This window comes from Phoxinus phoxinus (genome assembly GCF_949152265.1).
Source record: "Phoxinus phoxinus genome assembly, chromosome: 20".
NCBI lineage: Eukaryota > Metazoa > Chordata > Actinopteri > Cypriniformes > Leuciscidae > Phoxinus > Phoxinus phoxinus.
The window spans coordinates 24,524,363-24,539,169 of record NC_136895.1 but is presented as its reverse complement, the minus strand read 5'-3'; the positions used below and the strand labels follow the sequence as shown (position 1 = coordinate 24,539,169).

At 39.1% G+C, this 14,807-nt stretch overlaps 2 protein-coding genes across 3 annotated transcripts in view; both read right to left on the bottom strand.

Moving 5' to 3' along the window:
- The window catches only part of gpd1b (glycerol-3-phosphate dehydrogenase 1b), a 154,677-nt gene extending 150,017 nt beyond the window's left edge, over nt 1-4,660 (bottom strand). The window contains exons 1-4 of one of the 2 annotated variants that reach the window (XM_079594253.1): nt 4,261-4,660; nt 3,201-3,378; nt 2,812-2,952; nt 2,577-2,715 (exon numbers count right to left, since the gene is read on the bottom strand). In XM_079594253.1, coding sequence (XP_079450379.1) covers nt 2,577-2,715; nt 2,812-2,952; nt 3,201-3,378; nt 4,261-4,301 — 499 coding nt within the window. In that variant the 5' untranslated portion in view covers nt 4,302-4,660. The remainder of the gene's footprint in view (nt 1-2,576; nt 2,716-2,811; nt 2,953-3,200; nt 3,379-4,260) is intronic. The other variant, XM_079594254.1, reaches the window with a different exon arrangement.
- Nucleotides 4,661-5,156: 496 nt separating this feature from the next.
- On the bottom strand, nt 5,157-13,408 carry smarcd1 (SWI/SNF related BAF chromatin remodeling complex subunit D1). The gene is made up of 13 exons (XM_079594249.1): nt 13,079-13,408; nt 11,143-11,315; nt 10,984-11,026; nt 10,537-10,659; nt 10,260-10,382; nt 10,066-10,182; nt 9,838-9,939; nt 9,500-9,661; nt 8,657-8,754; nt 8,431-8,566; nt 7,212-7,334; nt 6,596-6,697; nt 5,157-6,475 (listed from the first exon to the last, which is right to left on the bottom strand). Exons 1-13 carry the CDS (start codon nt 13,253-13,255, stop codon nt 6,422-6,424), a joined length of 1,533 nt encoding a protein of 510 aa, XP_079450375.1. The 5' UTR covers nt 13,256-13,408; the 3' UTR covers nt 5,157-6,421.
- Nucleotides 13,409-14,807: the final 1,399 nt, after the last annotated feature.

Below are 14,807 nucleotides of genomic sequence, written 5' to 3'. Positions count from 1 at the left end.
GTTCCGATCGAGCCTCCAACATGCTCCTGTTGCGTTGTTTTCACCCTCTAATGAGTCTGCACAAATAGCATAATATGCGTTTTCAAATAAAAACACTAAAACGCATTGCATGTCCTTTGCACACATGTTCTATAGATCTGCGATCGACAGTCACGTCTTCCTATACGCTCATACACGTTCATGCACTATGACCCCAGAGTGTGTCGCATGTTGTGACGTCACAAGATGCGACACTTGACTCCCATTGCTACCTGATAGCATTGCTACCTTCGATTTACTTTCGTTATTGTCTTTTTTATCATTGCTTCGTCATTTTATCATTTATTACTCTTTTACACATACATACAAACGCACATTTACAAATGCAAGCACATTCTCACACACACACACGCGCAACATCATGCCTGCACGACTAGAGAAGTACACGGACGCGGAGGTTTTGGCACACTAGCTGCTACTTGCGCCCGATGAATGAGTGTATCTTACAAACTAATTTATGTAAACAGTTCAAATCAATTGTGTGTAGTTTTAAAGTGTTTTATGCTCATTTTTTACATTGACAAGTTTGAGGTTGACATTTGCGATATTTCTGTATTTAATACAATATGTAGAAAAAAAAAAAAAAAAAAATAATTTTTTTTGGTTTATTGCACTTTTCAGCTTTTTATCTAGTTACTATTGATTTATTACAAAGATAGCCTTCAAATTGGGGGTGTAAGGATTGTTTTGATGTATGGCATATGAAAATGCTCTAAAGAATGACAGCACAGCATGTAAAAATACTAAGATATAATCTGGCGGAATTGTTCTATGGCAGGTCATAAAGGGTTAAAATAAATTGACATGTTGATAACACTTAGTCTCATAATGCTCTCAATTACATGTCGTTGCATACTGTATGCATTAGTGAGTGTGGTGGTGCTTATGGAGTGATGAGACGGGTTCGGGGGGGGGGTGTCACAGTATACTCACTACAAAAAACTAGACTACACCACTGCTTAAGAGGTTATTTTAACTCTTACAAGCAAAACGTTGTTTGCGATCTAAGCCAAGCTAATGTTGCTAGCTTCTGTTTAGTATGTGGTTGCAAGTCGATGTTAACACTGCTTTTCACACAATCCAGGTTGTACATACAGGTTGTCTAAAGTAAAAATAAGTAGTTTTTGTTTTTCCTGTGTAGCTTTAAAGAAGGCTTTCTGAATTCATGTTCTGCTAAATCTAACTAAAGAGGAAAGACCTGTTATACTTTTACAGAATAGTGAAGAAAGAAACAAATGTACAACTTTCTTCTACAGTAGCAGTAAATAAATGTTGGGATTACAGATATGTTGAACAGTGTTTTGAGCTGCCTGTGAATATGTGCACTGAAAGCTGCAATTAACACTATCCACATGGTGGCAGACTGACACAAACCGTAATGTAAAACATTTAATCTTGTGATTCTTATATCTTGAATTCTAATCACTTCCAGCATTTAAATTCACAGCAATGTGTCTTGGTTTGTTAAATAATGTATTTTTAATAAAGTTTGTTTGTATGTTCACAGTTTTACAAAATCAAAAAAGATAGAGGTCTTCAGTAACGGCATTAAGAAGAAATCTGTGTTCTGTCATTCCTGGAACCACCTTCTCTTACTGAATGTTTAGCACGCTGCATAGACTGAGTAGCCACACACTCAACCGAGGGCAGAAGACGCGCTATCCTCGGTTTCCTCTCGTACGGCCATAGCCATGACGTAACCATGGCAACAGACGTGGACGACTGCGTAGTGCATAACGTTTAGCGGCACGCTGTTCTTATTTCGTTCAAACATTATAGACCATGGCAAGCAGACTATGGGACAAAAGGAGAACTAAAATGAGGATCAATATAAGCGTGGCGTTTTCGAGATGCCGAGAGCTTCACGTCCACTACTAACTTGGACTCGACAGAGCTTCACGAGTCACGACTTGACAGCGACACCGCTCTTGAACTTTCTTTTCGCGCTCTTCTTTATTAGACAGGTGAGCAAATGCACATAAAACAAATCAATGTTATATAGCTCATCATGATGAAATGTTAGAATATGATCAGTATGTTATTCTAATGTTGATCTAGCTTACTGCTAGTTTCATATAGCAAACGAACTAACACATAGAATAACATTATAACTTTTAACACACTCAAATGCAGTTTAGTGTGATAGTGTAACGTTAGACCAAGTGAAACAGCGCTGCGTTACCTCACAAGTTTAATTCGTCAAATAAACTGACCTGTGCGAGTAATAATTCAGCACTCGTGGGTAGTTCGGTAGAATGAAATCTCCTTATTCCTTTATATCCGCGGGACTCGCGTGTGATATCTGTCTATTATTAGCAATCGCGACCTGCTTCATACCACTGTAATGTTAAAAAACATGTTTTCACTCATCCACAAACATTATTAGATCCATCAGCTTGACAGCAAGTGCCATCATTCAGCTCGTCACTTGTTATTGTAAGAGGTTAGCGACCCCTAGCGGCGAAAAAAACAAAAAACATATTGTAGCTTTAACACCGTAAGAGCTTCAGTCAATGTTTCCATTTCTGTGTACTTACCAATGGTAGTTTCACAGAACTTCTCTTCAGCGACCTCATTGGCCAGATTGGCTCCCATCAGCACGGTCATGGTGATGCCTAGTTTTTCCCTAATGACATCAGAGATCAGTTTCAGTCCGTCAGGACCCTCATCCACACCCTTACGAAACACACACAGTGATATAGCAGTGCTGTAGGTCCACATACAAACTCAAACTAAACTTCATAGAGTATGAAATTAAACCTTAAATCTCACCTTAATGAGGGACATTCCCACAGCGTCTGTCTTGATGTGACCCTTGATGGTGTCACAGATTCGGGACACAAACTGGTGTGGGATGACAAAGATGAGGATATCTGCGCCCTTGACTGCATCCAACAGCTCTGGAACCGCCACCTGAAGAATTTATCCCTGGGTTTATTCAACTTTTCTTCATCAAAGACTATTTTTGTGCTTTTTTCCCATTAGTTTCAGGTTAAGAGATACTTCTTTTCATATCATAACTTCACATGCAGCTTCACTTTATGATTGCCAAATTTCCAGTGAAGTACTAAAATATCCACCAATCTGAGTCATTGTTGAAAATGTAAATGGCACAAATGGCAAAAGAGTTCAAGGATTTTGGAGACGCTTTGCGTTCTCACCACATTGGCTGGCAGCTTGTGTCCGGGTAAGTATTTGACGTTCTCGTGGTCGGTGTTGATGATTTCGGTAAGTTTGCGTCCGTTGATCATCTCCTCAAACACCCACATGTTCACTGTGCTGTCAAACGTGTTGTATTTTGCTGCATTGGCGCCCACTATCTTGGCAATGGCAGAACCCCTGAGGAAATGAAAGACCTTTGCAGATAAACTGTAATGGATAAGCTAGCGCTCAATACTGATGCTGGATCTGTAATGACAGCTGCACGTCTACTCAGGGCTTAATTAACAGAAGAATTACCGTGACACATTCTCTAAACTACAGAACGGCTCTTAACTTTGTTGCAACAGGTGTCAGGTGCTGAAGTGGTAAACATTATTGTATTATTTACCATTGGTTTTTGGGAACTACTATTATAGTAATACCATAGTATTCAAAAAATTTAATTTGTGGTTGCAATAGTTGATATAAAATAAATAAATAATAAACTAGCACCGGAAGGAAGCATGAAATCATGCAATTAAGATACTAATTATGGATAATAATAATCCAGTGCATATCCTATTATAGCTTTGCTTCAGTATCTGCAAGGCCAACAGGCTGAAGTTTATGGGTCAGAAAGAAAAAAAACTCCAGCCTTTTCTTTTGCTTTACTGGACACCTGGGTCAATCATTACTCAGCAAATATTGCCTCAGCAACTATAGCAAGCCAAACAATGCACATTGTGGACATTATACAATAAATACATTATAGCCTAGGCTATATCAAAATATTATTAGACTAGGCTATATAATATAATTCTCGAAATCTAAAGTCCAACATAACCTCTTATACCTGCTAATATTACGTTCAAGTACTGGTTTACACTTGAAGCCCTGTAATAGCCTACCGCATTTAATCAACTTCCTAAAATAGAAATAAATTCTGCCTTAAAACAGGCTGCTTACAAATATACTTCAGCCAAAAACACCCCCAGTAGGTTTGCATAATTGCATTATTACTGTAAAACACGAAAGAGCAAAAGACAGTGTAGCACAATAACACAATGTAATGTCACGCACCAGTTGCCAGACCCGATAATGCAGAGTTTCTTAGCCGCCATTCTGCGCGTCTGCTCCGGCTGGACTGGCTGAAGGACTTCGGTGCGTTGGAGAGCCGCTGACGGACCGAAGCGAATATTGTGGGCGCGCTTTTAAATAGCCCGTGAACGCGCCTCACTCCCCTTAACGGGCATTGGCTCATTTCTTCTCGTAAGTAACGTTACATCAAGGCAGGATTTATACCGATCAAATAATCCTATGATTTATTATAAACTATTATCAATCGTATTGTTGGGAATTACGCAGATTTTTAAATCAGGTTAAGGTTAAAACCTGGATAAGACTCGAAACTGCAAAGGTTAAGCTAATTATATATTACACAAGAAACGTGTCAACAGCGTTTGTAAACATTTTCGTAATCTCAAAACTCGATTAAATATACGTGACCTCGCGTAATTCGCACAAAACAGACACTCGAGTCGCGAGACTCCTGAGGTAAACACAGCAACATTTCGACGAGACGCAAGTAAGCATTATCATTAATAACTGCTGTATTTTATAGACAAAATAGATGTGTTTCCTTTTAAAAACTGTATTGGACATGTTTGTGGTGATGTTTCAGAAATGTAAGATTATGTCGCGACAAAAGTTCTCAGTGGATAGCGATTGCTACAAGTTTGACTATAACTTCGACAGATGAAATTTACACATCATTTTAGTAATTTATTTACTTAAGCTGAATGACAACAAAATTTTTAATTTCAAAAGGTCTGTTAGGGTACCAAAAGACAAAGCTCAAAAGAAAATGACCTACATTATAAATCATCAGATTTCATATATTGCATCACGTCGCAATCAGTTTTATTCATCACCTCAGGAAAAAGATTGAGAGCGCAGCGAATTACACGACACTGATGTGAGCATCAATACAAGATAATCTTTATTATAACACATATGGCTAATAGAGAAATACAACATTTGGTCCATTAAAGAAAATAACGAAAAACAAGATTGTAAAGATATAAAATCAAAGCAAATGCATGACTTTAGGAAAAACAACAAAATAGTTAAAACTTAAACTACCAAAAATGTTAAAGTCTTTAGCACTTGACTTCTAAACGCTTTGAATTACTTGAGTGGAAGAACCCATGGCCTATTTGCAGCGCATCTATGAAATATATATTAAAACACTTGACAGTTTTCCCAGACATGTTATGTGGGTTGCCATGGCCAGTAAGTACTTTGGATTGGCAGGTTTTTCATGTTCTTCTTTCAGACTGACAAGTCGACTATAATGATAAAAATTAATCAAATCAACCATTAAACCATAAAGGCAATTCTCCCAAATATATTAATACATATCACAGAGAGGTTGGAGTGGAAGTACTTTACAGTTCAGGACGAAGCTTGTGACCGAAAGATCGATAATCATACAGGTCAATCAGCAGTACATCTAATCTTGTGAATCTAAAACGACTATTGAACAGATGAGTTCTGGAAAAGTCTTATTTACTGAGCATTGCAGAAAACGTTCATCAGTGAGCTCTCGCCTTCAACGCCAACGGACATGTTCAAGGAACTTCCTCCGAATAATTCACAAAGCTGAGGTACTAAACTACATCATCATCCGTCATCTATACTAGACTAGATCTTCATTAAGTTCATATAATGAGAACATTAAAATAATCAAAGACAATATCGATAATTTTGAAAATAACAAACAACGACCCCTCCAAAAAGTAACTGTTGATTTGCTAATAAGGACAGTGGAAAATGGGCTCAAACATTAGCATGTCTAAGAGCATTCGTATGACTTCTGTTTGAAACTTAGTTATGTTACTGATAAAAAATATCCAACAAAGTCTGTCAGTTTAGTCAGAAAACGAAATTTTCCAAAATGACAGCTTTTCAAAATCACTTTGAAAATGTTCAGTTGCATGAAAAGCTTGAATTAGGTAAAAACAAGGGTGACAGCACAATTTCAAAGGGGTGTTAGTTTGGCGGAGTCACAACAAAAATAAGGTCATTTCTGTATGAGGGGTCATTCCTGGGCAGCTACAGCAGGACAGCACAAGATAAACTGTAATATAACTGTAGTGATCAGCATCTGCAGTACAGAGCAGCAAGAAATTCACTACCCAGAAACCCCTCCGGTCCTGTGTCGTAGCGGCCGGAAGCTTGCTTATGTGTTTCGAATGCCAAGAGCTTGTTCCAGCTCCTGTCTCCTTTGCTGAACCTGAGAACGAGATTATGTGAGAAATGTCAATAAAAGGAGAGTGATTTTTCATGTAACCTTTGAGAGTTCAAACAATATTTTACAGTGGCTAAACAAGAAACCTGCAGTGTAAAGCGTCACCTTTGAATAGAAATAACGGCACACGGCCTCCTGAGCCCAAGGCTGGAAGTAGAACTCGGCTCTCCTCTCCTCCTCCGGGTTTCCTACCACATCCGTCATCGTCTGCAAGGACGCAGAATTCAGACATCAGCAGAAAGAGATGCAGCGGTTACTGATTAATGACTTTTGTCTGGAGCAACCAACTTTCAGAAACTTGCCGCAATATTCAATCCCAAGGAAATACATGCAACTGCTTTCCGACAGATGGTACATTTTTAGACTGATAAATCACGCTTGAGAAAACGGATGCAAGCTTAATTTTCCCTAGCCATTTAGAAATTCAGCATCCCATACAATTGCCTCTGAAACACCTTCCCAACCCCCAAAGTCATTACAAGTCCAGTCAGTCCACTAACCAACATTCGGCTGAGCAAACATACAGACGGAGAAAGACTACAGCTCCGGGCGAAGGTTAAACAACCTCTTCCGACTAGCAAATTTAGCATTTATGATCCCTGCAGGATCTATTAAATAAATTGGGACTTCCAACTTTCACATGTCCACAAAAGCATGGTATTATCAAACTACCAGGACCAAAAAAGTATGGTAATATGAAGTGCACAGTATTTGGTCTCACCTTCAAGTCTCTGCACTGCGACTGGAGCCAGTCATTGATGAAGCCCTGCGGGTCTCGTGCGAAGCTCAACATGAACTCCCTTTGAGTCTTCAGCTGGTTAATAGTTTCGATGGTCTCATGGATCTGAGGGAACAAGCAAACATGTGTGAGGGATCATATTTAACATTTTAATTAAACAACAGTTAGTTCTGCTTCACTGCTTTTGGATGTGTAGTCAAATGTGAACTTTGTTATTGAACGGCAGTACAAGAGCAATCACACTCAATCTTGCCTAACATCATTGAGGTTTTATTGTAGTCTGATCTTTCATTAACCCAAAATGTCACAAAACGCAAAGTTCAACCACTGACTGTGAAGGACAGAGATTTAGACTGTTGCAAACTGACTGGTGAGCCAACTGGGTCAAAGGGGAACAACAACAAAATTGTCAAATGTATGCGAGTAAAAATTCACAGCACTATTTAGTCAAATCTGATAATAAATCAATAATGCTTAAGCTTATAAACACTAGTGGTTGCCAATGTTTTTTTTTCCCAATGCCTGATACCTGTATTTATAGAGCAAGGTGACCAATATCATTCAGATATATAAACGCAAATTCTTGATTGCACATGGCGAAATTGATTTATTAAACAAGTCAAAAATTATTATAATATTTGAAAACAGAAAATCAACATTAAACATACTTGATCCCTTAACCTTGTTAAAAGTGAAGTGGAAAGGAAAGTGAAAGGAAGTGAACTTTCACTCCCAGCTAATTTATCTTACTGACTGAACCAATTCACAATCTCTCAAGCTGAAAACCATGATTACATCAAGCATGGAGTAACCGTGGCAACAATGTAACCACGGTGAGTCCGGTTGCTATCCCTGAAGTGGTTACTAGACTACTAAAGACTCTTAGCAAACAGAGAGGAATAAAAATGAAACATGACAGAGCTGATGGAAAGCAGGACTCTTTTTCCTGGACCACTCCCTGTCTTTGATCCGCAACACAACCGCTCGAAAACATTCAGACCTGCGTGTTGCCAAGAGTCACTTTGATATGCAGCAGACAAGCACAGGATGTGCCACAAAGCAACAGCGCTGATCTTCTGAGCGAACGAGAACAGAAGCTTTCTTCCCTGTGGTGATGTGCCGAACTCTTTGAGGACTGTTTATCCAACCAGAACAAAGACGAAACTTTGAAGGCTTTCGGCCACATGCGAAACTTTCGTACCTTGTTGTCGAGGCCTGCGATCTCCTGCTGACTGGCAGTGGACAGCAGGAAGGAATTCATCTGGGTCTTCAGGGTGTCGTCCACCTCCACGTCTATATCGTAGCACGCCGTCTTCTTCTGGTCGTTGGGATCCACGCTGAGACACAAACGGATGTTCAGATGGTCATCACATCACAGATAAGGAAGAAGCAGTGATTTTGAGTCGCATAACATTGCCGGCAGTTACCTTATGACGTGGTTGATGATGATTGGCTCGGGGGGCATCAGTAGTGCATGCAGCCGCTGAGGGATCTCAGAGAACTTCATCCTCTGGGTTTCAAAGATCTGAAAATGAGGAGAACCAGCAATTATTGGGTTTCAAAGATGTAGAACAAAAACAACCAGCAATAAATGGGTTTAAAACATCTAGAACGAGGAGAACCAACAATTACTGGGTCTCAAATATCTAGGAGAACCAACTATTACAAATATTTCAATAACTATTCTAATGATCTAGACCGAGAAAAAACGTCAACTATCTAGCAGGAGAACCAACAATTACCGGTTTCAAAGATCTAGAATGAGAAGAACTGACAGTTATTCTTTAGAAACTGTTCGAAAGCCATCAGGATCAGAAATGTATCTTTCTTTCGAATCATTACTATTCAGTGCTACAGAAAACAAGACAACACACTTTAATAACTGAAAACTCATCCTCTGCGTTTAAAAGAAGTAGAAGAACCAACAAGTATTCCTTAAAATAGATGTGAAGCATCAAGATTGCAGATACTATCCTGTTTGAGGCATTTATATAACTTGATCCAATCAAACGCATATTGAACAGAAATAAGTTCCACTGCAACTAACTTTTGTACAACTTCCTGAAGTCATACAAAATGTATGCATTTTCAACTCACTATTTGGAGTTTTTCACATGAATCTGCTTTCCATTGGCTCAGATGGTCAATTTTCCTAAGTGGGCATTTCCAGTATAAGACTACATTCAGCAACTCACATGATGTTACGGTCATCAAATGGCCAATGATTACATTGTTAAAAGCATCAAGACAAACTCCATAGTCTCGGTTACCTGCTGGAGGTATTTGTCACAGTTGATGAACTCTCGTTCATGAGGGTCCTGGAGTTTGTGGGTCTTCACGTACTGCCACAGAGCCTGAATGATCACGGGTCGGGTCTGAGTGTGGATCCCCAGCAACCGGGCCAGCCTGGGGTCCAACTTAAACTGAGGGGGCTTGAAAGAGATAGATGTGTCCCATTAGTCACATTCACTCAAAATACTAATGAATGAAAAGGAAATCTAAAGAAAATATCATCCTGTAGAGACATTTATCAATGTGGGGTGGCAGCACCTGCTGGTGGGTGTGTTTGGCATAGCACACTTAGTACACAGTACGTGTTTGTCATCACCTGGTAGTCCAGCATGAGCAGTACAGTACAGCGCACCCCAACATCTCCGGGCCTCTTCACCTGAAATCCGTCGGTCTCCTGAGTCGTGGCTGTTCGGTGCCACTGAAATCAAGACAAAGACTTCAATAACTGACAATTGGAACAAAAGTGACAACAAAAAGGATCTAGTGGACAGTAAATCAGTGCACTAAGTACTACAGTTGAGAAACGCACTATTCTGCCTCTCACCTCCACCAAATGATTGTCAGGTCCATATAAGTCTTTATCCAACTCGATCACTAAAGACTTGAAAAAAGAAGAAAACTTCCTCTTCTGCTTGGTGGCTTCATACTTGGACACAGCAGTCTGAGGAAAAAAAACATTTTTTTTTTTATAAATAACCTTCTTGTACTTCTACAATGTCAATAAAGAGCCTTGCTTACGTCTTCAAGAAGTCGTCCCTCCACACGCAGCTCCCAAGATGCAACGGTACCCTCGCCGTCCTCTGCATCCGGTTTGGCAGGATTGAAGGTGTTGGAGATAAATATCCGTAGTTTTCTTTTTTGCTGCACAGAACAAACAGATGTTGAGTGACACCTTTCAATCGAATGTAGTTCAAGCACATAAATGATGGAAGCACAGCCGCATTTTTTGTTCCTCTAAAGAGGTCAAATGACCTAAATATATCCAGAACGATGTTGGTAAATAATCTGCATGTACCTTGATGGGTCTCTTGAGAGCTTCTTGAATATCGAGTCGTTTGCGCATGATGGTCTGGTCGAGCTTCCTCTCAAACGCCAGCAGGTCCATGTACGCCTGAGACTCAGGAACAAGTTCTCTGATCTAAAATCAAGCCAGAGAGAAAATCAACATGATCTAAAGCCACTTTTTAAACCATATCGAGCTGTTTTTATCACTATCAAGCCACATCTTTAGTTATTCCATTTTGAGCTAAATTTCTTATTGTAATCTGATGCAAAGGTTTTTTTCTTATTTGCATGAGTAAAGAATACAGGAAAAAAAGCAAGCCAAATGAGTTTTGCAGACAACCTGGTGTTTATCAAGCACTTGTACTGCACAAATTATGCCACTAGGTTTACATCTTGAATGATTTAAGACGATTCAGACTTCGATGAGCTGAAAATAACAGATTTCATGGAAACTTACTCTTTGAGGTAGGATTTTATCTGCCATTTTCTTCTTCTTGGCACTAGAATGAAAAACGGCACCATTAGAAAGAACAATTAAGCACTTCAAATGATTTCAGTTACTTACTAACAAAATCATTAGGTTTAATTTATCAATTGAAGTGTTAACTGGACTTACTGTTGGTTGCGATTCTGTTGCTGGACCTGCTGGATCTGATTCGGCGCCGGTCGCTTGCGGGACGGGTCCATGACTGGCATGCCGGGGCGGGACACAGGACTGGCCCCGTAACCTGGAGGCCCCATGGAGGGTCCCTGAGGGGTCATACGGCTGGCTGGAGGCATTCCTGGTCTCTGCAAATGTAGGATTGAAGGACAGTTATCCGAATGGGCGAAGACCATGACATGCTGTTTCAATGTGATTTCACTGAATGTTAAACGAGTGGATTTTGTATTGAGGTAACAAAGGGAAACCACTATGTGAAACTGTTGCATTAACAGCAGCATTTCTCATATCTTCTCTCAGACAGTTCACCTGTTGCAAATGTCTATGTAGGCTAATTGTAAATGTAAATTGTATAGAAATTATTTTTTTTGACCATTTTCCATCGTGGTACAGCGATGAAATCTTTTTGGATTTGTATGATTGAAGCTATTTCATGTAATAAAAACTTATTTGAAAAAAGAGTTCATGGTTAGAACATAATGCATACCATAGAGGGTTAAGTGAATCAATAAACAACCTTGAATCTCAACTCAAACATGCGGAGAATGCAAATTGCACACAGACTAATTGTGGGAAAAATGAGAAAACTATGTTTTTCTCCAAAGTAAGAGTAAATGCATTCAAGGTTTTACTGAAGGACGTACACAAACTAGAAAAACAGCAAAACAAAACCTTCCATCCTTGAATGCAAAGATGCAGCCAGCACAAATTCTCCACATATTTCAAACTAATTGTAAAACTGATGATTGTTTATAATTCATGAACAACACAATACAATTTCAGTGGCCCTAAAAGTAGCTTAAGTCACAATAAAGAACACAAACAAAGATTAGTACAAAATGTCACTAATCACCATACTCTTTATACAGATGGTCAGTGAAGCTTAAGATGCTCATAGGAACACTTTAAATCATGTTGAGAACATGATCATTCTCAAACTCATGTTCTTTTTTTCAATTAAACTATTTACTTAGAGTTAGGCTAGTAAATAGTGTCAATAGCTAGTGTATATGTATACATCCTAGGTGTATATTACTTTCTTCTTTCAGCCACAACAAAATCTGTGAAAAATATCCTGGCTCTTCCAAGCTTTATAAAGGGAGTGAATGGTATACCTTGATTTTGAAGCCCAAAAAGCACATCCATCTTAGAAGTGAGCCATAGGGATTCATTATGAATAGATATGCTTTTTTGGGCTTCAAAATCAAGGGTAAGTTAAGTTACCATTCCCTCTCATTATAAAGCTAGGAAATGTTATTGTGTTCGACTTAAGGAAAGAAAGACATACACATAGGATGGCTTGAGGTTAAGTCAATTGTGATGATTTTCATTTTTGGGTGAACTGTCCCTTTAAATTGTTTGCTGATACTGAGTATATTAAAAAACAAATGTATTTAGCTGGAAAAACGCAAAAAAAATAAGCCTTTCCACGGGTCGTCTCATGTACACTGCACGCATAATATATAATGTAGATTAACATCAACATAAACACACTGGCCATCAATGCAGCCAAACCCATCTGGATGATGCTCTTGTAGGCCCCACCAACACACAACCCCCAGTATTTATGCCGAGACTCTCCTTACATCATCAAAACTAACTGATGATTGCTTTTCTTTTAGTTAATTTGAAATTAAACTCACACAAATAATCTTACCTGGTTTATTAATCAGAAGTTCGATGCTTTGCAGTGACCTAACGTTACTCAAAGCAACATCACTGCGCGGGCGCAAATCAATACAAAATATTCTAATTTGAAGACTTTTAATCCATTTCAAAAGATTCAGAATGTTTGGTGCATTGAATAAACACACGAATCCGGCATGCAAACATTAAAAACAAAACCCCTCCGTTTATGTTCGGCTGCTTCTTTGTTCTCCTCGCGCCTTACCGGGTATCCGGGCATCGGTGATCGATACATATGGTTCTGCGGGCCGCCGGGTCCCATCCGTCCTGAGGGCGTACCGGGACCCATACCGGGCCCTGCACCGGCTACTGGCGGCCCGGGTCCTAATGGGGCTCCGCCGCCTCCGGGTGTCGCAGGCTGAAAACCACTACGCGCCGCCATCTTCTCCGCGAGCCGCAAACAGACAAGAGCACCACCGGTGTGAAGTGAACCAGTATCGCGAGAGTTGAAGAGCACCAACGAAGAGCATCGACGGAGTCTCGCGAGATGTGAAGAGATCCCGCCTTCGCACTGACGACTTCTGAAGAATATGATCTTCATATTAAATAAGATGAAAACAAATGGATTTTATGGTTTTGTTAAAGAATTGGTTTTATTCTAGTAAAAATTGTAGTAACCATGTTTTTTGGCAGATTGATTATCATTTGTATTAACCAATTTGTGGTTACCATGGTTTTACAATAACCATGTTTTTTTATTTGTTATGAAACCATGGTTAGTTTTCGTAAGGGAAGTAGGCTACAAAAACATTGACTCCTGGGTTGTAAGTATTGGTAATTAAAAACATATAACCTAAAAACTTTCTAAAACATAATATATAGGCTATATATATATTTTTCATTTAAAAAAAAGAGCATTTGGCCCAAATGGATGTGTATAAATTCACATAACATCCAAAAGAGGGAGACAAACACCCATAAATAAGGCTAACATGAGATCATATGAGATGGGCTAACTCTGATATCAAAATAAATCATAACAACATTTTCTTATTACTTGGTGCTTCGTCACGGTTGTCAACCTCATGCATTTTGGTTGTTATGAATAAAAACACAACATAAAAAAAAACTGAATTACGAGAAAGGGTAAAAGGTCACCATCTATGTGGTGACACGAATTAAACTTCACTCTCTGAATAGTTCAAATGGCTTCTGTCCAGTGCAGTGGGCATCAAAATAAGATTAGATCCAGGTAGAAGTCAAGCATCTCTCTCTTTACGTCCTTCATTTTGACATTTGGGCTTTCGTCCTAATGCACAGATTTACACACACACAAAGTGGTTAATGTAAGCACTCACTGCGGTTGATTAAAAGGGCCGGGCAGCTTCCTGTAAGTCACACATCATTGGTCACACACACTCTGATGATATCATTAAACTTTCCCATTAGCGCACTCTAAAATCAATCCCTTAATTTGCTGTTCAAATATATGTGTATGAGTTTGTGATGCATTACTGGTCAACTGTTTCCATGGAGACTATAGAAAAAAAACGACACACATTTGTAAAATTCTCAAATATTTCTAGTTTCTGGGTATGTTTCAGATCAGTTTATCACGGACACTTCATCATTATGAATGTGAATGCGCAGCTGCTTGAAAGCTTTTATTAATTGCATTGTGCTGACAGGAATAAAGTTAAGCTAATTTGGTGCAATTAGTTGCAGCACGTATGAAACAGGAACAGGATGTCTGCTTCATCTCATTACATTAGAAAATAAAGAGTTGGCTTTACATTCAGTCGCCGTTTATGTTGCAAAAGACAGATCATTAGGCTTATCCTCCCTTCTATTGTGATAAAATAGGATGTGTTATGGTTATTGAGCCTTCATATTCTGAGGGAACAAGATATTCGAAAACATTATTAGGTTTTCTTTGGATGCTGAGTGTGATATAACATGTGGACTGCTTGCCATCCACACTTGTGATCAACAAA

Excerpts from the sequence above, each read along its gene's own strand:
- smarcd1 (XM_079594249.1), bottom strand. The coding sequence starts at position 13,255 with ATGGCGGCGCGTAGTGGTTTTCAGCCTGCGACACCCGGAGGCGGCGGA. Across the intron at positions 10,183-10,259 it reads AGGGACGACTTCTTGAAGAC|ACTGCTGTGTCCAAGTATGA; the intron begins GTAAGCAAGGCT and ends TTTTTTCCTCAG. Across the intron at positions 7,335-8,430 it reads TCGCAGGCCTCGACAACAAG|ATCCATGAGACCATCGAAAC; the intron begins GTACGAAAGTTT and ends TTGTTCCCTCAG.